Source organism: Rosa chinensis, chromosome 4 (assembly GCF_002994745.2).
Source record: "Rosa chinensis cultivar Old Blush chromosome 4, RchiOBHm-V2, whole genome shotgun sequence".
NCBI lineage: Eukaryota > Viridiplantae > Streptophyta > Magnoliopsida > Rosales > Rosaceae > Rosa > Rosa chinensis.
This window is the reverse complement of record NC_037091.1, coordinates 8285001-8307602: the sequence shown is the minus strand read 5'-3', so window position 1 is coordinate 8307602 and position 22602 is coordinate 8285001. Positions and strand designations below refer to the sequence as shown.

Sequence of the window (22602 nt, the reverse complement as noted above, 5' to 3'; positions counted from 1 at the left end):
CATGATTGAGTTTGATCTCGTTCAGACTCGTCAAGAAATTGACCCCACCCCGTACTTGTCTGCGTTCATTATTTTGCATATTCCAAGTGAACATCTGAAAATTCTAGGGCCTAGATGTTTTAACATACAGCTCTATACTGAGTCGAAGCTAGGGTATGGGTGGGAAATACCCAAAGGGAAAAATTCACCAACGGTGTTTGGACACTTAGGGGACTTTCAGAATGATACCTGAACTTACAAAGTTATCAATGTGATACCTGGACTCATTTTTTCATATCAACGTCGTACCTACGACTAATTTCCATCACGGAGCCGTTAAATTTTGCACGTGCCATGCACGTGAATCACTTAATGAAGACAAAAAGACCGATTTACCCTCGAGAAAAATTCACCAACAGTGTCTGGACACTTATGGAACATTCAGAATGATACCTGAACTTACAAAGTTATCAATGTGATACCTGGACTCATTTTTTCATATCAACCTCATACCTACGACCAATTTCCGTCACGAAGCAGTTAAATTTTACAAGTGTGATGCACGTGAGTCACTTAATAAAGACAAAAAGACCGATTTACCCTCAAAAGTTTTTTTTTTCCTTTTCTTTTCTTTTCTTTCTTTCTTTCTTTATTCTTCTTCTTCTTCTTCTTTTTCGGTTTCTTTATTCTCTCCTTCTCTCCTTGCCAACACCACCGCTTTCGGAGAACCTACCATTGAATATGCAGGAAGAAAAATGGGGGAGAGCCACAACAACCTCCACCACCGCGCAATGACGTCGTCCTCCGCTGCTTCTCGATTGGGTTTGGGTATCAAGACTGCTTCTTCCTCCATCGCCAGCGAAATCGTGGAGGCTCGAGGCCACATTCTAAGGGCCACTGACCGGAAGGACCGCCACAGCAAGCTCTACACCGCCAAAGGCCCCAGGAACCACCACGTCTGGCTCGCCGCCCACACCGCCATTCAATTCTACGATGCGCAAGACCGACTCGAATACGACCGGTCCAGCAAGGTCGTCGATTGGGTCATCAACAAAGCCAAGGCCGCAATCGAAGAGCTCGACTAGCTGCCGCCGTGGAACCCGAACTCAATTTCTATTCAGACAACATATTCTCCGACGGTGTCGATATCCGCCGCGCAGGACACGCATAATGCGAGCCTCCATTTCTCGATTGTGGAGGCTCTGAGTTCTTTGTCTGCTAATCGGCGAGGCACAATGGCGGGTAGCAGCAGAGTGGCGGAGCTGGTGAATCAGAATAGCTTGAATTTTCTGCAGGTGAGGATGGTATGGAGGCCGAAGTTGTTAATCTTTGGTTGCCTACAATTGCCTCTGATCGAAGTTTGGCTAGAGGCCGAAGTTGTCGGCTAGACCGATGAAGTTGCAGGTGAGGATGGTGTGGAGGTGGTGTTACATGTCAGGAACGATGGAGAGGATGGCGGGGTGGGATTGGAGCTGTGATTTGAGAGTGGAGGGCTGGCGGGGTCTGAGTTTCTGATCAATGGTGTATAAAAGGGGGTCGGAGGAGAGAACGAGAGTGGTGGTGGCTACGTCGTCGGCGGCGGTGGAGGGGATGAACTCAGAGTGAGCGGCGAAGCCTCAGTGCACAATTTCAATATGCTGTAGGATTTGAAGTGGGGGGAACCATAAACATCTGCGGTGCATGAAGGTGGATTGAGACACAGCGGCGGTGTTTGATCGGCAATCGGCGGTGGGAATCGGACGACCAAGATGATTTGAATCTTGATGATTCAAATCAGGGGAAGAAGAAACCAAAAAAGAAGAAGAAGAAAGCAAGCAAGAAAGAAAGAAGAATAAAGAAAGAAAGAAAGAAAAGAAAAAGAAAAACAAAACTTTTGAGGGTAAATCGGTCTTTTTGTCTTCATGAAGTTACTCACGTGCAAAATTTAACGGCTCCGTGACGGAAATTGGTCGTAGGTACGACGTTGATACGAAAAAATGAGTCCAGGTATCATATTGATAACTTTGTAAGTTCAGGTATCATTCTGAAAGTCCCTTAAGTGTCCAAACACCGTTGGTGAATTTTTTCCTAAAACAAACTGAGGGCAAAATGTCTTTTTTGCCCTCATTTTTAGGCTCACGTGAGTCACACGTGCTCACAGTTGACAAATAAGCGCTTGGGCACAAAAAATCCTACCTAATGGAGAGATAGTTGGGGAGGTGACAAAACCCGAAGCAAAACCCAGAATCGGATTTTCGTTATCTAAACGAACTCGAAACATACATACCGTTGGGACGTAGTTCAGTAATTAAACCCTCGCGAATCCGTTTTTGTTCTTTCATTCCAGGTAAAACGGCTTTGAAGCATCAACTAATCAAAGAGGCATAAGGAAATATGAAATTCAGACTCATGTGACAAGCAACGGTCCTGAAAGAATTACCAATGTCACACTCAGTAAAGATTTATGATACGTGTATAGGGTGTACTCAATGTGTGCGAGCCTGCCCAACCGATGTAGCCTAATATTCCACCAATTAGTAATCCAAGATTCCAGACTTTTTTTAAATGAGAGAGAGATCCACCAAGGCAAAAATACTATAAATGCAAGATACGAAAAGTAAAGTCTAGGTATCACATTGATAACATTCAAAGTTCAGGTATCATTCTGAAAGTCACCAAAGTGTCCAGACACCGTTGATGAATTTTTCCCATACCCAAATTACCAAATACGTCTGGCCGAGCAAACCCCCGGCTCAAACTTCACAGAAAACTGATAAACTCATAAAAGTATGCCAGGTAGTGTTGAATCTAATGATTTCATTCTTCCAGATCAATCAAGTTGGTCCTCAGTCCTCACAAATGGGCTATTGATCTTCAGATAAAAATTAGAAGAACAAAACTTCTGAAAACAATGAACATCAACATAAGAAGATATAGCCATTCCTCACAAACCCAGTACTGAACATTGAAGTTATAGTCAGCTCAAGTCAAACAACATATATCTCACATGAATGTAAGATGAGATTGCTCAGAAGGTATACATCTAAAGAAACATAGATCAAGCAACAAGTTGGTAAGATACATGTCTATATGCAGATTATCGGGCCAACAAGGCAACACGATCCTTTTGTATTGCCTGTGTTAGGTTCATATCAAAGAGCTCGCACCGGATAGGCATCTCCATCTCATAGAAAGGGTTCTTCAGGACATAATCAGTGTACAGCTCATAGATGTGTTTCAAGAGACCTTCCATGTGCTGCGTACCAGGCTCACTGAAAATACACCAAGTCTTTGTGCAAAAGATGGTTGTTGCTGCATTATAAACCTGCAACAAAAGATAAACAGAAAGAATGTTGGTCATAACTCATAAAAACTTTCCATCACAGAAACAACAAAAAATATCAATTCATTGTATAAACTAAATCGAAAAGACGCACTTAAGATCAGAAGTTACATCCCAAGAAAATACACCATCACTTCGTGCAAAAGATTGTTGTTGCTGCATTATAAACCTGCAACCCAGCATGTTCAATCTTCCGTCTCCGGAACTAGCATGCTCCAAATTCATGTCTTCTTTTATCAAATAACCTGTTGTCATAAACGAACTCATTCAGCAAAATTTTCAACATTCAACACTTTCATACTAGAAAATTTTCAATTTCCAATTTCAACTCTAGGGTTTAAGAGCAATTCATGTTAAAAGCAAGAGAAAATTGTAACTGAAAGCTTACTGAGCAATTCGACTCAAAAGCCTATCTTATTTCCTCTGTTTCAATTACATATATAGACTGCACTTGGAATAGCTTTTACACAAATTAAGGAAGTAAATCAAAACAAGACTCCTACTCAACTTCACTCCTAAAGACTTAGTAAACAAGCTGACTTCCTAAGAATTAGGATACCCAACCTACCCAACTATCTTATTCAAAAACATAAAGTTTAACAATTCATGTAAATTCAGATTGTGTATTTTACGATCTCCATCTCATCAAGAAACTCGAATGAATTCCATTGCATATATACATTTGAATCATACCCATCTAGCAGCAATCACACAAAACCCACAAAATTGTAAATTATATGTGAGTCATATCTAAAAGATCTACTCTTTAGCTTTGTAACAAGATTTGTAAAACAGAGAGCAGAAAATTGATGTAGAACTAGAGTCGTAAAACTAGAGAGTTGAAATTTATAGAATTTTTTTTTAAAAAACTCACTCGGCTAGCTGCTGCTGCGAATAGACACAAAAATTGGGCCCAATAAGCCGAGGTCCAGAGGGCGGCGAAAAATGACGAGCAAGCAGCAAAGAGAAAGACGCCCCTCTCTCCTCGATTGCGACACTCATGCCCGACAATGAAATAATTGTTTCCTACACAGTAACGTTTTCAACTATATAAAATAGTAAGCAGGTCAGCCGGTCAGTATTCTCAACCAATAGATTAAGGAGCATATATCCGACGGCCCATAAGATGCTGACGTGCCCAAGCATGGTATGCTCGGAGCATTGTAGAATTTTCGAACAAATCAGGGATGGCATTGTGACTCTTAAATTGAGTCTCGCTGCCTCTGGTGGAGAAGGAACTACAGATCCACAAAATACATTGAGGGTCCTTGATCAGGACAAAAGTTCTCCAAACTTTCTCTATAATTTCTCTATACATTTTAACGGAATTGAGGTTGAGATGCGGAAGGTGAAAGAATTTGAGATTTTTGGGCACCCCGCACCCAAAGCACCAATCATGTAGTTTGTGATAGCAATAAGATTCCACCCCCACAACAAAGTTACACTACAAATCCCACCAAGGAATCCTATTGACAATTTTCCGATTATAAATCCCCAAATCATCTAGGTCCAAATACAATTCCCCACCAACGGTGCTCATTAAAATCATATCATAATCAAGGTTAAAGTGAGAATCATGCACCTCATGAATCACATATGTCAATGCCCAAAAGAACGAACATAAACTCTCTGTTTTCTAGATTAAAAGGACCACTCTTTACTCGCTGGAAGCGTCTACCTCACAATTTGGAGAGAATATGAGCCCAAAAGATATGCATGAAGATGAGGGGAAAGTCAATATATGGGACATGATCAACTAATAAACTTGATCTGCATAAAGTCATAAAGGAATCACATGTATGCCACTCAAAAGTTAGGATACGAGCAAAATGGTTCTTTTTTTCTTGTGATGTCTGATGAGGTGCAACTTGGAAGTGTAAGCCGTGCCGGTAAGAATGGATAGTGATAGTCAGTGTAAAGATCAAAACCATTACTTCCCAGCAAGGATATATTTTTAATATTAATGCAATTAACGGTAAAAAAGAAATCTGGATTTGAGGCTTGAAATGGTACATGATGCAATAAAAGAGATAAAAGATGCATATATGCCTTGGAGAATAATTATGAAGAGAAACATAAAAAGAACTACGTAAGGCTATAATAACAAGACTCAAAAGCAGTACAAAAGAGCTAACTTTAGAATGGAATTGCTGGCCAACATGACCTAACCTGATTTTGCTCCTATTTCAAATCTCACATACTCCTAGTAAAGATAAGAATAGAACGGCTGGAGCAGGGATATCGGGAATCGCAGTGCGAGAATTAGAAACGTGACCCTCCATTAACATCTTTGCATTCCTCAATAGCAAACTCATCATCTTTCCATTCCTCATCATGTTGCTGTCCATGGACTAAACCTTCAACTGAAGCTTGTGGATCTTTAACGATAAATCTATCAAGAGCTCCTCTTTGAGATTGAACCAACTCTTCAATTCTTTTCTTCTTTATGCGTTTTTGGTGTCCAGAGAAGGGTATTTCCTAATCTGACGCCCTGGACAGGTTTTTACAGGGAGGAAGCAGAGATTTCGAGGCTCAGTGCTAGAATTGGAAACGGGAATCTCTTCTTTGTCGTCTACATTCTCCTTGTTGAGAATCTGTATATTTAACTCCTACATTGGAAAAATATAACTTTGCTTATGTGTTTATAAGGATTTGGGCCACTCCATTTGTAAGTATATTGGGTTATTTGTAAGACCTTATTGAACTAGACATCAACACTTTCTGCAGATTGACATTGTGAGGAGTTTTAGAGTTTCAGTTTGTGACATCAAAGTATGTAATAAAGCTTGTAATCGAAAATAGTTTTATTAATGCAATCTGTTTTTGAATTTGAATTCAAACATGTATGATTATTTAGATTAATCCATTCAGATAAACATAAGGAAGTTATAAGGCAGTTTCTTAATGGAAGGAACTGCCACAACAGTTTTTCTGCTATAAAGTGGATTGCAACCTCATCATTGATCCCTGCTAGAACACCAAACCTCAAACAAAATTGTCCCATTAACAATATGAGATTGAGGGTGCATCTAGGAGAAGCATCAATGGATTCTGGAACCACATCGTGTTAGTTTCCCAGACTTTTATTAGTTTTGTTTTCTGGATTTAATATTTCATACACTGCAGATTATGTTTTGGTCTTGATTCATGTTGCTGTTGAATTACAATCTTATATTTGGCATAGCCTTCTTAATTATCTAGTATGATGATGAACTTAGAATTGATCATGATTCACATTCATTTATATCTGCATAACTTGCACAACAGATTATATTAAAATGTTGTTGCAGATTTGATTGTCTGAGTTGCTGTCTATTCAAGTATTTACATGGTTAGAAATAATTATTTCTTACAATTGGTATCAGAGCCTACTATGCTCAAATTAAGATTGTTAAGATATTCCTGTTTTGGTTCAAGTCTCATGATCACATCGTAACAGTTTCATGTTCTAGAATCCTTACTGTAATTCAAATTTGTGCGATTAATGCATAAATGGTGCTTATATATGTTCAAGTTCTGATTTTCAATTACACTACAAGATTGATAAAATCATCATGCTTTATTTATGATACATAACTGCAAGTTGATTAGATGGTGTATTACAATATTCCTGAATATCTGTTTTGACAGAATATATATTGATGTAGGACGAGATTTTAGCCAACTTCAACAAAGAAACTTGAAAAGAAAGAAGCGTCTGCACATTAAGAAAAATGATTTGAATATTGAAAATTGGTATTCAAATAGACTTCTTAATGATGGAATTAATCATAAATTACTCTTTTGGATATATCGGGATTCTCGAGCGAAATCTTGGTTGGGATTCCAAATATATGTTTGCGTAATATTATTTAATATCTAGGATTTTATTTCTGATTTTTTATTTAATTAGGTTTCCTAGTTTTAGTCTATAATAAATTGTTCTTTTTGTTTTCTAGTTGTATTAGGTTTATTCTATGTGCCCTATATAAGGCACCTCTTCGATTGTAATATTCATTCAAGTTATCAATAAAAACCCAAATATTAGAGAAGTTTCTCTATGTTTCTTACGGCTGTGCCCGTAATTGCTAGTGGATTCTAGCTCATCTCATATGGCTTTCGACGCTTGACGGAGCCCCTTACTATCGTGTTCACGCTTCCCGCATCATTTGGTATCAGAGCGGGTATCGCCCGCTTCTTAGCAGACGACGATCCAAGGGAGAAGTTCACTACCACCAACCTCAACGACACTGGTCGTAGAGTATCTATCAAAGAAAGTTTCGTTGAAGAGGAACATGCCAAGGGATTCGCCCTAGGACAACCTCATCAATCCCAAAAAAAAAAAAAAAAAAAAGAGAGAGAGAGAGAAGAAAAAAAAACATGGAACGTTGGATATTCACAACGCCGGATTACGACGACTTCCGAACTACATGTGTCATCAAAGACAAGGTATGCTCTGTAATAATTGACAGTGGTTTACGAGAGAACTTTGTAGCAAACAAAGTTGTGGATTATTTTCAATTACCGACAGTGAAGCTGAGTGATCCATACTGGATTCCATTTGGAGAGGATGAATATGCACAAGTAACAGAGGTTTGTAAAGTTCCTGTCTCTATGGGAAAATTTTATAAAGAAGAGATTACTTGTCATGTGATCGACATGGACGACACTGATGTGCTTTTTGGAATACCATGGCATGAAAGCGTCAAAGGTGGTTTTTGCAAAGACAACACATATTTATTTCAGTGGGAGTCACACAAAATTAAAATCAAGCTTGAAAGGATGAACATCAAGAATGACCATCCTGAGGTGTGTGAAAAGGAACATGAAGAAGGCACTTTGAAGATTGAAGAGAAACTCATTAAGGACACGGAAGCTGATTCATTCATCACACCGATATCCATGTCATGCATGCCTAATTGTGTTCAAGATCAACCCAAGGAGAAGTCAATGCCCATTCCTTTTCAAGTGGAGGAGTTCAAATTTCAAGATGTTTATTCTAAACTTGTCTACGGTATTGGATTCATGGTGATACCTTTTAATTTCGAAAATATTGAAGTTGATGGCTTATCATGTTTTATTCCTACTAACGATCAAGCTGCATACAAGAGGAACTCGAGGTCGAGTTCTTTTCAGGTGGAGGAGACTGATGTAGGACGAGATTTTAGCCAACTTCAACAAAGAATCTCGAAAAGAAAGAAGCGTCTGCACATTAAGAAGAATGATTTGAATATTGAAAATTGGTATTCAAATAGGCTTCTTAATGATGGAATTAATCATAAATTACTCTTTTGGATATACCGGGATTCTCGAGCGAAATCTTGGTTGAGATTCCAAATATATGTTTGCGTAATATTCTTTAATATCTAGGATTTTATTTCCGATTTTTATTTAATTAGGTTTCCTAGTTTTAGTCTATAATAAATTGTTCTTTTTTGTTTTTTAGTTGTATTAAGTTTATTCTATGTGCCCTATATAAGGCACCTTTTCGATTGTAATTTTCATTCAAGTTATCAATAAAAACTCAAATATTAGAGAAGTTTCTCTATGTTTCTTACGGCTGTGCCCGTAATTGCTAGTGGATTCTAGCTCATCTCATATGGCTTTCGACGCTTGACGGAGCCCCTTACTATCGTGTTCACGCTTCCCGCATCATATATAGTTTCAGAAATTGGTGCATATATGATCACAACACAGTATGCTGCCAAAGTAGCCATGTATTCATGATTATATGCAAACTAAAGTGTTTTCTGGATCATCTTATGCATATATATAGCCTGCCATCAAAGTGGTTGTTATATAAATGCACAAACTGATTCATTTATCAACAGAAAACAAAAGACTCACTTATACTTAAAATTAATTTGATTCTGGTTTCCAAAGAAATTAGTATTCAAACATTTGGTTATTTGAGTTGCATATACACGTCATTAAACATTCAGATGATATCAGAGATAAGTGTATCACAAATGATACCAACTTCTTGAAAATATCATGGTTTGTTGATCTATGTATGTGCACTTCATTAAAATGTTGTTCAAAAATTGAATTAACATTTGGGACATATTATTTCTAGTGCATAATTTCAGTTTTACAGCACTAGTATGACTGACTTAGATTGAATTGCATACAGCCCTGCATTTTCTTATAAGTATCAATCAGATTCAGTTGCTCAATGAATTGAACTTAAGAAATGGAAAGGTGGTATTGATCTGCATCTAAGAATCCAAGATTTTGATCATATGTTGAGGGAGAAACCACCTACAGAATTAATTGTAAAGCAGATTCAAGAGTCTACAACATGGAGAGGATGCGTCGAGAAGGAATAGCCAATGATGATGAGATATGGACAACGAAGTTGAGGGAACTCAGGCTTTGGGCATCTTACAGAGGACAAACACTTACTCGAACTGTAAAGGGGATGATGTATTATTTTCGAGCTCTTAAGATGTTGGCTTTCTGGATTCTGCATCACAGATGGACATTCGGGAAGGTTCACAAGAAATTGGTTCTATGATGCGAGACATTGGTTTAGACGGTCTGACCTCAGAGAGGTCATCTTCTTCCAAGAGTTTTAAGTAGAACAAGCAGTAGTGTGAACTCGTTGTACAAAGGTATGAAGTTGGAACTGCTTTGATGATATACATATGTGGTTGCATACCAGATATATGCATGGAACACAAAAGGCAAAGAAAGATTCCCCTGCTGATGAAATTTTGTATCTAATGAAAACCAGTGGAGCACTTCAAATTGCCTATGTTGAGGAGGTTTCAGCTGGTAGAGATGAGAAGGAATATTATTCTGTTCTTGTCAAGTATGATAATCAATTAGAGAAAGAAATGGAAATCTATCGCATTAAGTTACCTGGTCCTTTGAAGCTCGGAGAGGGCAAACCAGAGAATCAAAATCATGCCATTATCTTCACTCGTGGTGATGCGGTTCAGATCATTGATATGAACCAAGACAATTATTTTGAGGAGGCTAGGCACTCAAAATGAGGAATCTATTAGAAGAATACAGGCGCTATCATGGTATCTGGAAGCCTACGATCTTGGGAGTTAGGAAGCATGTCTTTACTGGTTCTGTCTCATCACTTGATTGGTTTATGTCAGCTCAGAAGTTTTGTCACCTTGGGACAGCGGGTGTTGGCAAACCCTTTGAAAATTGGAATGCATTATGGTCATTCAGATGTCTTTGACCGATTTTGGTTCTTGACTCGAGGTGGCATCAGTAAAGCTTCCACAATGATTAACATCAGTGAAGACATTTTTGTTAGCTTAATTGTACTTTGTGTGGAGGCAACGTCACCCACCATGAATACATCCAGTGATAAAAAAAAAATAAAAAATAAAAAATAAAAAAAATCCTTGTTTAGTATTGTGAACATATTGACAGTTAGTACAAAGCCAATGTGGACGCTCTGTAGGGGCTCATTCTCTGAAGTGTGACCTACATGCGACGTTGGACAGTGGCTTCACAGGTTCCAGGTAAATATGCAAGCTAGTTACTGTGTTGAAGGTGATCTGAAATTACCTCTGCAATCTGAATTTTGTGTTAAGAACTATTACTTGAGTATGAGAATCTTCCACCAGTTTGCTATAAATGTTGGTCAATTGGGCATGTTAGAGATGGTGTGTTGAGAACGATGATTCTGAGATGGCTGTGACTCCTATGGATAATGTTGTTGATGTTCCTACGCCTACTAGCTCTAGCTCTTCACCTTATACTAATGCTGGGAAGATTCTGAAGGATGCTATTATGGTTGGTTTGGGACTTTGGGATCATGGAATATTCTGAGTAAAAGGAAAGGCGTCAAGAAGAATGTTGCTTCTACTGTTTCCCTGCCTGGAAAGCTACAGACTTCGTCCTTTGTGCGAAAAGAAAAGAAAAAAAAAAAAAATTGCTTCCTTCACTGACAACGACAATGCAGGGCTAGCAGGAAAGGCCAGTGGGAGTGGGAGTGCTGCTATGGAAATGGTTTTTGAAGACAAGAAACAGCCTTTGGTAGGTGTTGTAGATTCGGGTGCAGCTGGGATCAGTAATGATCAGTTCATTCAATTATCCATTTTCCATTTGATGGTACTGGTCCATCGAACAATAGATAATGCTGAAGTTGAAAAGTCAAATGGCAATACAGCTTAAATTGTTGAGCAAGTGCAAGAATGAAGTTAGACTTTGGTGTATAAAACAGAAGACTTGCAACCCACATTTTATCATTAAACAAAGTTAATAGAAAAGCTACAAGAGCTCTTAAGAATCGTTCTTTAATATCCTTCACTTCATCACTTGAAGTAGGACACAGATAGACAAGTTATGTGCAGCACATCATCGTTGACCAAGTGTACCATCAAGTAGAATGTCGAAAATAATGTCTAGCAAGCTTTCCTGGGAAGAGAAAGTTTTAATATTCGCATAAGCACTCAATAAAGGTAAGAATGAAGCTACAGCACTTCCTTACGGCCACTTCCACGAGCATAATATTTTAGCAGCAAGCCAGGATCGAGTCGGCTTTTCATTTGTTGCTTCCACAGACAGAGGGAGATTATATCTAACATAACCCCCAACAGCACTATCAATCCCAATTTCTGATATCATTTTGTCAATAAATGAAATAAACTTGCAGTGGCCGAAGTCTTGGATAGAGAAATTCTTGGCAACTATTCCCTCTAGCCTGCAAAAATTCTGAACTATCAACAAAGGCCATCTATCACCTGGGCAGAGAAGTTAGTCCAGCAGATTTTGTTCCTTATAGGGACCCTGAGAGAGACAGTCCAGAATTTCAAGCTGATTATATTGTGTGAAGTACTATCAGGTAATGTATCTACTTTAGTCGGTCAGTCATTTATGAAGTCATCATTTGATATCTATCATTTGAATAAAATTAAGTTTCAACATTTGGTTGCTGTATAGGTAGAACATGTACATATGCAGAACCATGTACATATAAGGAGCCAGATACTGATATACTAAATCAATGAATATGTACATATACAGAAAAACTTGATACTGATACTAATTAGTAAGATAATACAGCTTTTCATCTAGTTGAAATTAATTTTGGATCAAACATGTTTTACAAATCGATTACTGTAAATAAAGTAAACATGTACAAGATCATACTTGAGGTAGTTTCATGTAATTTTACTTGCTGCATTGTGATCATAGAAGACTAGTGATTTTCCAATTCATTGTAATCTTCTGTAGTTCAATGCAGTTTAGCAAAATTGACAGGACTTTGAAAAACAGATGATGTTCTTGAACTCTTGTGCACACTTAAGAAAACAACTCAACAATGTCAGTTGATTTTGTATGATATCTAGTTCAGTGGGAGATTGTAAGACCTTATTGAACTAGACATCAACACTTTCTGCAGATTGACATTGTGAGGAGTTTTAGAGTTTCAGTTTGTGACATCAAAGTATGTAATAAAGCTTGTAATCGAAAATAGTTTTATTAATGCAATCTGTTTTTGAATTTGAATTCAAACATGTATGATTATTTAGATTAATCCATTCAGATAAACATAAGGAAGTTATAAGGCAGTTTCTTAATGGAAGGAACTGCCACAACAGTTTTTCTGCTATAAAGTGGATTGCAACCTCATCATTGATCCCTGCTAGAACACCAAACCTCAAACAAAATTGTCCCATTAACAATATGAGATTGAGGGTGCATCTAGGAGAAGCATCAATGGATTCTGGAACCACATCGTGTTAGTTTCCCAGACTTTTATTAGTTTTGTTTTCTGGATTTAATATTTCATACACTGCAGATTATGTTTTGGTCTTGATTCATGTTGCTGTTGAATTACAATCTTATATTTGGCATAGCCTTCTTAATTATCTAGTATGATGATGAACTTAGAATTGATCATGATTCACATTCATTTATATCTGCATAACTTGCACAACAGATTATATTAAAATGTTGTTGCAGATTTGATTGTCTGAGTTGCTGTCTATTCAAGTATTTACATGGTTAGAAATAATTATTTCTTACATTATTACCATTCAATGCATGATTTCCCACTGTCACAAGGAAACGGGAGCATCAAGGAATCAAAGAGGAAGATACGATCAAGCAAAAGTGTTTCACTGATCTTGAGTTTAATATATATTCATTCCAGATCATGTTGTATAATTTAAATTGATTTTTGCATTAAAGACTTTTTGCATGCATAACAAATAAACAAGGAACATTGATTTCAGTTTTTGATATCTTTCCATATTCAACTTATTTGATGATTAAAGAAAAGATTTGTTTGAGGGGGAGTTTTCCTCCTGTATAAAAAGTTTCGAAACTAATACAAGTTTAGGGTTTTTGTTTTTCATGCATAAAAATTGTTCACTCTTGAACCATTAGTTTTTGTTAAAATTATTTTCTGAAAACTCTCATTATTTGTTCCGTGTTTCTCATGTGTTGTCTATTGCTTTCATAATTCATTCTCAAAGATTTGTGAGACATCGAGAACAAGGAAGATCAGTTGATTGATTAGAGTTGATAGATTGACAATCAAGTAAACGTTAGATCAGTTGTAAATCAAGTTAGCATTTGTTGCTAAGTGAATATGTTTGTTATGAACAACACAACTTGTAAACTGTAAACTCATTTGATTCATATTGGATTGATCTTTCGTGTTGGCTACGTTAAAAGCCACGTAGTGAAGTTTCCTCAGTGGAGAGGTTTACACTGCGTTAGCAATTTCTGTGTCCTTTTTGATATAGTGAATTCATAGTTAAGTTGTTCTATTGATTATAGCACAATATCGTTCTGTTTGGTATTTTCACCATTCATTGCCAATTGGTTTTGGATGTGAACCCCAGATTACTTTATCACTCCTCACCAACATTTTCATTATCATTTAGTTCCTCATGTTTATGTTGTTCACTGACTACAGTTTCGGTTTTGGACTGTGTTGAAGAGCTCCTTTTTGAGATTGAATTAGTTCCTCAATTCTTTTCTTTTTTAGTCGTTTTTGATGTCCAGAAGGGTATTTCCTGATCCTATGGTTGTTGGGAGACATTTATATAGCACAATAAAATTTATGAAGAACTACAGAACCTGGAAGACAAGAAGCAATAACGATTCGCTCCCCCTGAATATATATGTTTCCTTTATGTAACATTCATCAATCCAGATTTAAAAGGCCTGCAAGCAAATAGAAACGTACATAAAATGAATTCTTACAGGGCCTGCAACTCTCCCATTAATGAAAGCAATTGTCATGAGTATTAGTGATTCATTGGTACTGGACTAATGGGTATTAGGATTAAATAAACACTGGTTAAAAGTTAAAATAAGATTGAAATATCACACCAAATGAATCAAGATCTTATTGTGCATACCTCAATCTGACTTGGCATCTCAACCCTAGTATTTGAGTGGCCTCATCAATTTAGGGTTTGTATCAAATTAGGGTTGCCACGTTCGGACTTTCAGTTATGATAAAATGATGCAGATGGCAGCAACCAAGGTGAGGAGAGTTCAATAAGAGAGAGAAGGGAGTGAGGAGGATGAAGAATGAAGGGAATCAATAGATGAACAGAAGAAAGAGTGAGAATAGAACACGAGAGAAAGGGTGCGAAGATAGGGAAGATTGTAGGCCTGGGATCGGTTTTTTTTTTGACATTTTTTTCAGGAACCGGAACCGGAACCGACTTTGTTTTTCCGGTTCGGTGTTGTCACAGTTCTTACCAGAACCGAGTTGGAACCGGAACCGTTTTGTTCGGTTCGGTTACTGCTTCTAAACGGTTCCTGTACACAACAATTCAATAGCAAAGTTGTCCAGTTTTTGCCACATTCTGTTCTGCAGTTTTTCCAGGTTCTCCATCAAAGAACACATCAACTCATCACTTGAATAACTTCATTAATCATTAAAGCATAATGCAGAAATTTACTACACAATCAAATGATTCAATCAAAACATTAAAAATTTGCTGTCAAATGAATCAAGTAAACAAAACTTCAAAAGTTCTAATCAATATCACTTCAACAATTCTACATTAATCTTGCACAAAGTCACATTACAGTCTTGAATCAAACAACATTACAATCTTGAATCAAAGTCCAAGTCACAAATGCCCTGAACTATTGAAAATGCTACAATGATGAATGAACTGATGAAGTTATGAAAACTAAAAAGAATGAACTAATGAAGGGTTCAAATCACAGTCTTGCATAAATGACAAATGCCACATTAATCATAAATTAGCAGAATAGAAAGTTCATGGAAAAACTAATTAAACTGAGATTGCTTGTCCTTGATTCCTTGCAGCCTTGCATACAACACAGTTTCATTATTGTTCCAAGTTCCAAGACACAAATGCCACAATGCATTCTGAAATTCTTGATAATCTGCAAACCAACATGTTAAATGAATCAAATCAGTCGAATCTTCATCAAGCATTCAAGCCAACAAATCACAGCCAAATCTTCATCAAGCATTCACGCCAACAAATCACAGCAAATCTTCATCAAGACAACAAATCACAGCAATATCTAAAATGCACAGCAAGATGTCAAATTGCATTACTTCATTATCCATATATATTATTCTACAACACAGCAATATCCATAATGCATTATGAATTGCATTATGGATTTTCAAAACACAGGAAAGTAGGAAACTGTCAAACTGCACAGTTTAATGCAGCAAGCCAATCATCAAATGCAGAAATTGAAAATAAGGCAGCAAGCTTCACATTTTAAAGCCAACACCAAGTCTGCAAACTGAAAGCTACATAATTGCATTGTACACACAACCAACAAAAAAAAAAACATAACACAGCTAGATGGCAGCATATATCACCTCAAGTAGACACTTGGATGGCTTTTGCTGCATCTGTGCTTGTGGATGCCCTGCTGACTTTGCTTGCCTTTGTAGATGCAGTAGCCTCCTTCTCCTTCTCCTTCTTCTTCCTCTCTCTTTCTTCTTTATCTTGTTCTGCCAAACAAAAGTAAAAACAAGTTATGTCGTTATGAGACACAATTAAAATGTGATACTAATCTGAACATAAGGTTAAAAACATACCTTGTTCAACCTCTTCAAACCATTCCATTTCCTCCAGAGTAGGAACATAAGCCAAGCTAGTAATGGCATCTGATTTCAGCCAATTTTGAAGGCATATCAAAGCCTCAACTGATCTAGGAGTTAAAGAACTCCTGTGAGGATCTATAACCCTCTTTCCGGTGCTGAAAGTGGATTCACTAGCCACGGTTGACACTTGAATGGCAAGAACATCTTTTGCTAGGGCTTGCAGATTGGGATACTTAGGGCCATTTAGCTTCCACCATGTCAACATCTTGAATTCAGTGCCTTTGGGGGGCTTCTCTATAGGGTCTAGAAGATATCTTTCAACCTCATTATTCACAACAACAGCATCACCATCTTCAAGCTCTTTCTCCCAATCCCTAAGCATATCTGCCATCTTGCCACTCACACTTGTACTACAACCAACTTGAGTCATGTCAGATGATGATTTGGTCTTTTGTGAACTTGCAGCACCATTAGAAGAGGCATACAAATCAGTTAGGGTTACAACTAAGTCTTTCAACTCACTACTCTTTTGCTTCACTACCGAATCATCCATGTTCAACATCCACTTGCACGTCCTTTCAACATTCCTAAGCTTATACCTAGGATCCAAAACCAAGCCAACCAACAAAAGCTGGTTAATGTCCTCAAGCTTTCCGAAGTATTTTTTATACTTAGCTCTCATCTTCTGTGCCATCTGAAAAGGGACCTTTTGTGTCTCACTTGCATCACCATCTGTAGGCTGCGTAAACAAGTCTTCAATTTCAGCATGTATAGCAACAATGTCATGGAAAGCATGAGGTGAGGTAGGGTGTTTTGTGGCACTAACTCTCAAAGTAACATCGTAAAACACCTTTAGAAATTTGGTAAACACCACTGCCTTTGCCCAATCATGTTGATTAGGCGGTCCAACTCTCATACTAGATGCCCTTCTCCTAATTTGAGACAAAGGCACACTGAAATCATCTGGTTCGTCACCATCCTCCTCAACCAACTCTTCTTCTTCATCAAAGTAACTAGTGTACTTCACATCCTCATCATCTTGCAGCCTATCAAATGCCTTCCTAAGCCCTAAAGCTGTCTCCAACATAATGTAAGTGGAATTCCACCTTGTTGGAACATCCAACACACAAATCTTCTTCGATCCAACATCTTCTTTTTCACAACAAGCCTTGAATGCATCCAACCTTGATGAGCTGCTTCGGACATATCTAACTGCATTTCTTATACTACCAACAGATTTGTCCAATAAATGTAATGCAGACCTCACAATAAGGTTGATGATGTGCGCTAGACACCTAACATGCAGAAATTTACCTCCCAAAATCAATCCCTTTTCCCAACCGATCATTTTTTTCCTAATGTAGTCTATTGCATGCTTATTTGCAGAAGCATTATCCACAGAAATAGTTAACACCCTCTCAATAGACCAAGCCCTCAAACACGACTCCAAAATCTTCCCTATTGTAATTCCCTGATGATTTGGGATCACACAGAAATTAATAACTCTTTTGTGCAATTTCCACCCATTATCTATGAAATGGGCAGTTAAAACCATATAATTAATATTCTGAACCGATGTCCAAGTATCGGTTGTCAAACACACACAATGAGAGCTCAATTCCTTTTTCAGCTCTTCCTTCTTCATCTCATACATTTTCAAAAAGTTTTTCACAATAACCTTCCTACAAGGAACTTTCCATTTTGGAATAGCCACCTTACAAAAATACCTAAACCCTGGTCTTTCTATGGCACTAAATGGCATTTCATCCATGACTATCATAACCGTAGCAGCTTGAATGCAAGCTTCCTGAGTCCACTGCCTAACAGTTATAGTATCATCCACATCATCACCTACAATATGAGTTTGACCCCCTGCCAGCTAATTTCTACCCGGATACAACTTGCATATAACTTCAATGTGTTTTATCAAAGAACTAGTTCCATTACTAGTCGAATTACATGCAAGGTGAGTAGGACAATACTTACACTGTGCTCTTGTGGTGTGCCCAACCTGTTGCTCCTTTCCATCAATTATCTCCATTATCGGGTGCTCCTCCTTGGTGAAATGCTCCCAAACCCATCTTCGAGGAACTTTCTGAACTTTCGGAGCCCTCTTTCTCTTTGTAGAAGTTTTATTCGATATCCCAGGATTGTGAGATTGGACTTCTTCTTCTCGTGGTTGTGCTGCTGCTGAGGCAGGTACAATCTCATTCTCGGGAGAATCAGTACTTGAATTTGAAGGAATTGAAGCCATGTCAGTTTCAGGAAATTCAAGTAGTTGTGAATTTGTGATGGAGCTTGCAGAGAATCAATCAGGTTGTAGCTCTACGCCTCTACTGGAATCCGAAAACAAATTCGATTGGTGAGCTAGGAAGACGAATGAAGATGTTGAACTGGTGAACTGAGTTTGGGAATTGGAATTGGAAATTTGGAATGGCCTGGGGATGAAGTGCAAGCTTGGGGTTTTGAGAAATTGGGGCTAGCCGGCTACGGCTGCGAGCCTCCGACTGACGGTCTGACTAAGTAGCGAAGAAAGGATCGCCGATCGGGGAAGAATAGAGAACTGGTAGAAGTGAAGAAGTGAAGAAAAGGTCAGGGGCTAGGTCAGTTTGATCGAAACTGATTGCCTGAATAGGCAAACCTGAGTTTTTGGGTTTATTGAAATGGGGGTACTGGGCTGCACATTAGAAGTGATCCATATGTAAGCAGGCTAAGGCGCTAAGCAGCCTAAGCTCCCAAACTCCGGTTCTGCCGGTTCCTACAATTAACAAAAACTAAGAACTGAAACCGAACCGTTATAGGAAAACCGGTTCGGTGCTTAAAAAAAACACTCTTTCAAATTATTAAACCGAACCGAACTGCCTTTTTCCGGTTCGGACCGGGTCGGTTCCACGGTTCCCGGTTTAAAGATCCCAGGCCTAGAAGATTGAATGTTCCCTTAACATTTTCTTTTCATTTGTTTTATTTTACTTCTGTTGGGGTTGAAGTACTTGATTAGGGTTTCTCATTTCAAAATAAAAAAGTGCATATTAAGGTGCCACCTTGCTTTGTGGTCTAGTTATTTCAATTCAAAGATCATCATCCCCCCCCTGAATTTCAATGACAAATTAAAAAATTAAAGTGGTGTTTTTAAGCTTCACTTTTGACCAACAATTTTAGTTGGAAGTAAATTAACCCACATGTCCGAAGAAGGAATGATTTCTCACAAGACATATTTTGACGAGAACTATGTCGAGCTGGGTTAACGCACCCTTATTATAAGAACAAAACAATGAGTAGGGAAAAGAAACTCTCACAAGAACTCACTACATTCATTCTATGATCACAACAGACCGCAGGTAGAAAAGACGGATTGAACAAAGAACAGAGAATGATCAGACTGAGTCTTACAACTGTTGTTATTTTACAGAGAAAAGCAAGACTCAAATTAACATAAGGAAAATGTAAAAATGATTCAACCCAACTCTCTTCCAACTTTTCTGATTCCCATACATGGAATGAGTCCTGGTGTCTCACTCCAGACATTCTTCGCAGAAAATCTTTTGGACCTTCCCTAGCTGGAGGAAGTTGCTATTTGTATTGTATTGAAAACAACAAGAGGACTTCTTAAACTGCCACATTAGCTATGTCCAACCAGGCAGATATTTTCTTTAGGTATCTCTCATCACAATGAAATCATTACACCATTCCGCCAATAAATGACTGGAAAAAAAAAATGAAAATGAGGATTTAACAAGGTATTGCAAGTGACAACTAAAAAGTTATATAGATTCATATCAGTTCAAGACAAACTACTGACAAAACCTTTGGTAGGGAAACAACGAATATCTCTTAAAAAAGATATAATTGATAAACAGCAAGTTTAAATACTTCAGGAACATCAATACAAACTAACAAGACTGGGAAAGTAAAGTTTAAAGAGAAAAATCCGTAAAAAATTGTTTCATTAATTAAGGCCTGAAACTCCTATTCACATATAAATTCATAGTTAACCATCTCAGATGCATTGTCACATAATACTAGAATAAGGCCATAAAGGGAATGATACTTGGTATTTCAATGCACGTGCCATAAATTTAAATGTTTCTACACAACATGAGAATGCAATATCGCCATGCCTTAGCAATTGGGGCAAACTTTCATAGGTCCAGCATGAAAACATAAACTTTCCTTAAAAACCAAGAATATGGTCTTGCTTAGTTCCTCCAGGGGTTTTGGCTGTCAACAACACATTATCGAAATCATGCATTCATCTATAGGTTTGCAGTGTCAATATAATGAATATATGATAGTTTGAAAACATTCCTATTTAATTCTATCAGTTGCCAACCAATTAGAATACTTTTTGCTTTCAAAAAAATAAAAACATTCTCACATTATGCACCAATATAGGGTTCAAACATTTGGTGGAATGGATGGATATACCTTCACTTTCATCGGAGTAGAGTACCCGGCTTAGGTGCCGCTCTACTCCCAAACCCAAACCCAAACTTTAGCTTCTTATCAGCAGGCTTTAATATCTGGAAAGAACACATAAGAGACTCATCCACGCTCATCATCGCCCCAGCATTGTCAAACTCACCACAGTAATTAGGAGCCGAAAATATGGTTACAAGTTGTCTATTAGCAAAGAACTCATATCCATCTTGTACAACCTGCAAGTAGAGATAATATTCAATCAGTGGAAAGTAGCTGTATGGTTTTGGCAAAGTCTTTGGACCAATGTTTATTTTTTAAGAAAAGAAAAAAGAATCAGCCAAAGTCTTGTAATTGAAATTATATAGATCTTCAACCAAAAATAAAAGTATATAGACCTGGTGAGCTCGACAAACTAAGTCTAGATCATGCCTCTGAAGAAACTCTGTCACCTTCTCAGCACCAAAGGTAAAGGAAACTCCCCTGTCATTTGGTCCCCAGCCTTGGATGTCTTTGCTTGGATCAGACCAGAGGAGATCACATAGCAAACCACTTTCAGGAACATCAGTAGGTCTTGGTAAATTATTAATTTGATTTAGATTATTTAACTCGGGAGACAGTCCACCATGCATGCAGAGTATTTTTTCATCAATGACAGCTGCCACAGGAAGGCAGTTGAAGCAATCTGTAAATACTTTCCAGAGTCTGACATTGAACCTCCGTTTACACTCATCAAAAAACCCATATATTCGGTTAATTGAAGCACACTCATGGTTTCCCCTCAGAAGGAAAAAATTCTCGGGATACTTAATTTTATATGCAAGGAGAAGGCATATTGTTTCTAGGCTTTGCTTTCCTCGATCTACATAGTCCCCCAAGAATAAGTAGTTGGCGTGAGAAGGTGGTCCACCAAACTCAAAAAGCCTCAGAAGATCTGAATACTGACCATGAATATCACCTGGGTGACATAATGAAAGTCATACGTAAACAGCTTTTTGTAATAAAGTAAAATGGAAACACCACATATAAATGAGTAGACTACTCCAGAACATGTTACAGAGTCATCTCTTTAGGGCATTGTTTGATGCATGATTTACCTAAAAGCCCAGAAATAATCAATTTTAATTCCTATCGTGGAGGATTTAAAAAATTATACTCCAAGCATGGAACTTTGCTAGTTTCATTGCTACATCAAATTTACTTTTGTCAAAAAAGAAAACAAAGCAGATGGAAAAAGTTTCGCACGAAAAGGACAAAAAAAAAAAAACAGAAAATGAGAAATAGAGGATATAAAAGGAAAAGAGGATATAGGAGAAAGGCTTATTTTTATTTAAAGTCCAACCAAACATTTTATTCCAAGATACTTTGCACAAGTAAACTAGGAAATAAAGTTTTGAATCTATAGATAATTAATGTATGAGACCACAAACCAGCCCCAATTCCACAGCTACCAAGATAGAATACAGATGCATGTCCTAACAATGCATCAAGCTGGTTTGGTCTAATATAAACATTCATAAAACTAAATGGCCTGTCAACTAACCAGAATAAGGGGAATGAAGGATAAGTTTCTCAATGTAATGGTTCCAACTGTTCAAGAGTAGCTTGGGATATGAAATAATGCTCTGAAGTTTGCATGATCTGTAGTAATTTTGCCTTTTTCTAAATTAGTTCCTCATATAAAAACTATGTCATGTCTCGATAGTTGAAGAATATGGCACAGAACCCTCAGTTCGTACAAATTATTTGTCAGCTAAAGCCCCCATCATTATATAAGAGCTAAGTTACAAAAGAGCAATAAACAATTCAATTCTTTATTTTCAGTAATTGCAAGCAGTAGATATTGATCGGTCTAATTTGCATATATTTG

General features: G+C 37.6%; 1 protein-coding gene and 1 non-coding gene across 2 annotated transcripts in view; one reads left to right on the top strand and one right to left on the bottom strand.

Moving 5' to 3' along the window:
• Positions 1 to 9690: 9690 nt before the first annotated feature.
• On the top strand, positions 9691 to 9769 carry LOC112201216. The gene has a single exon (XR_002936672.1). It is a non-coding gene; the product is annotated as a small nucleolar RNA J33 (small nucleolar RNA).
• A 9827-nt stretch (positions 9770 to 19596) lies between these two features.
• LOC112197730 (serine/threonine-protein phosphatase PP1 isozyme 3) overlaps positions 19597 to 22602 on the bottom strand; it is a 4227-nt gene continuing 1221 nt past the window's right edge. Inside the window, exons 2-4 of the mRNA XM_024338534.2 lie at positions 21131 to 21690; positions 20742 to 20971; positions 19597 to 20018 (exon numbers count right to left, since the gene is read on the bottom strand). Of these exons, the coding sequence (XP_024194302.1) occupies positions 20750 to 20971; positions 21131 to 21690 (782 nt within the window). The 3' untranslated portion in view covers positions 19597 to 20018; positions 20742 to 20749. The remainder of the gene's footprint in view (positions 20019 to 20741; positions 20972 to 21130; positions 21691 to 22602) is intronic.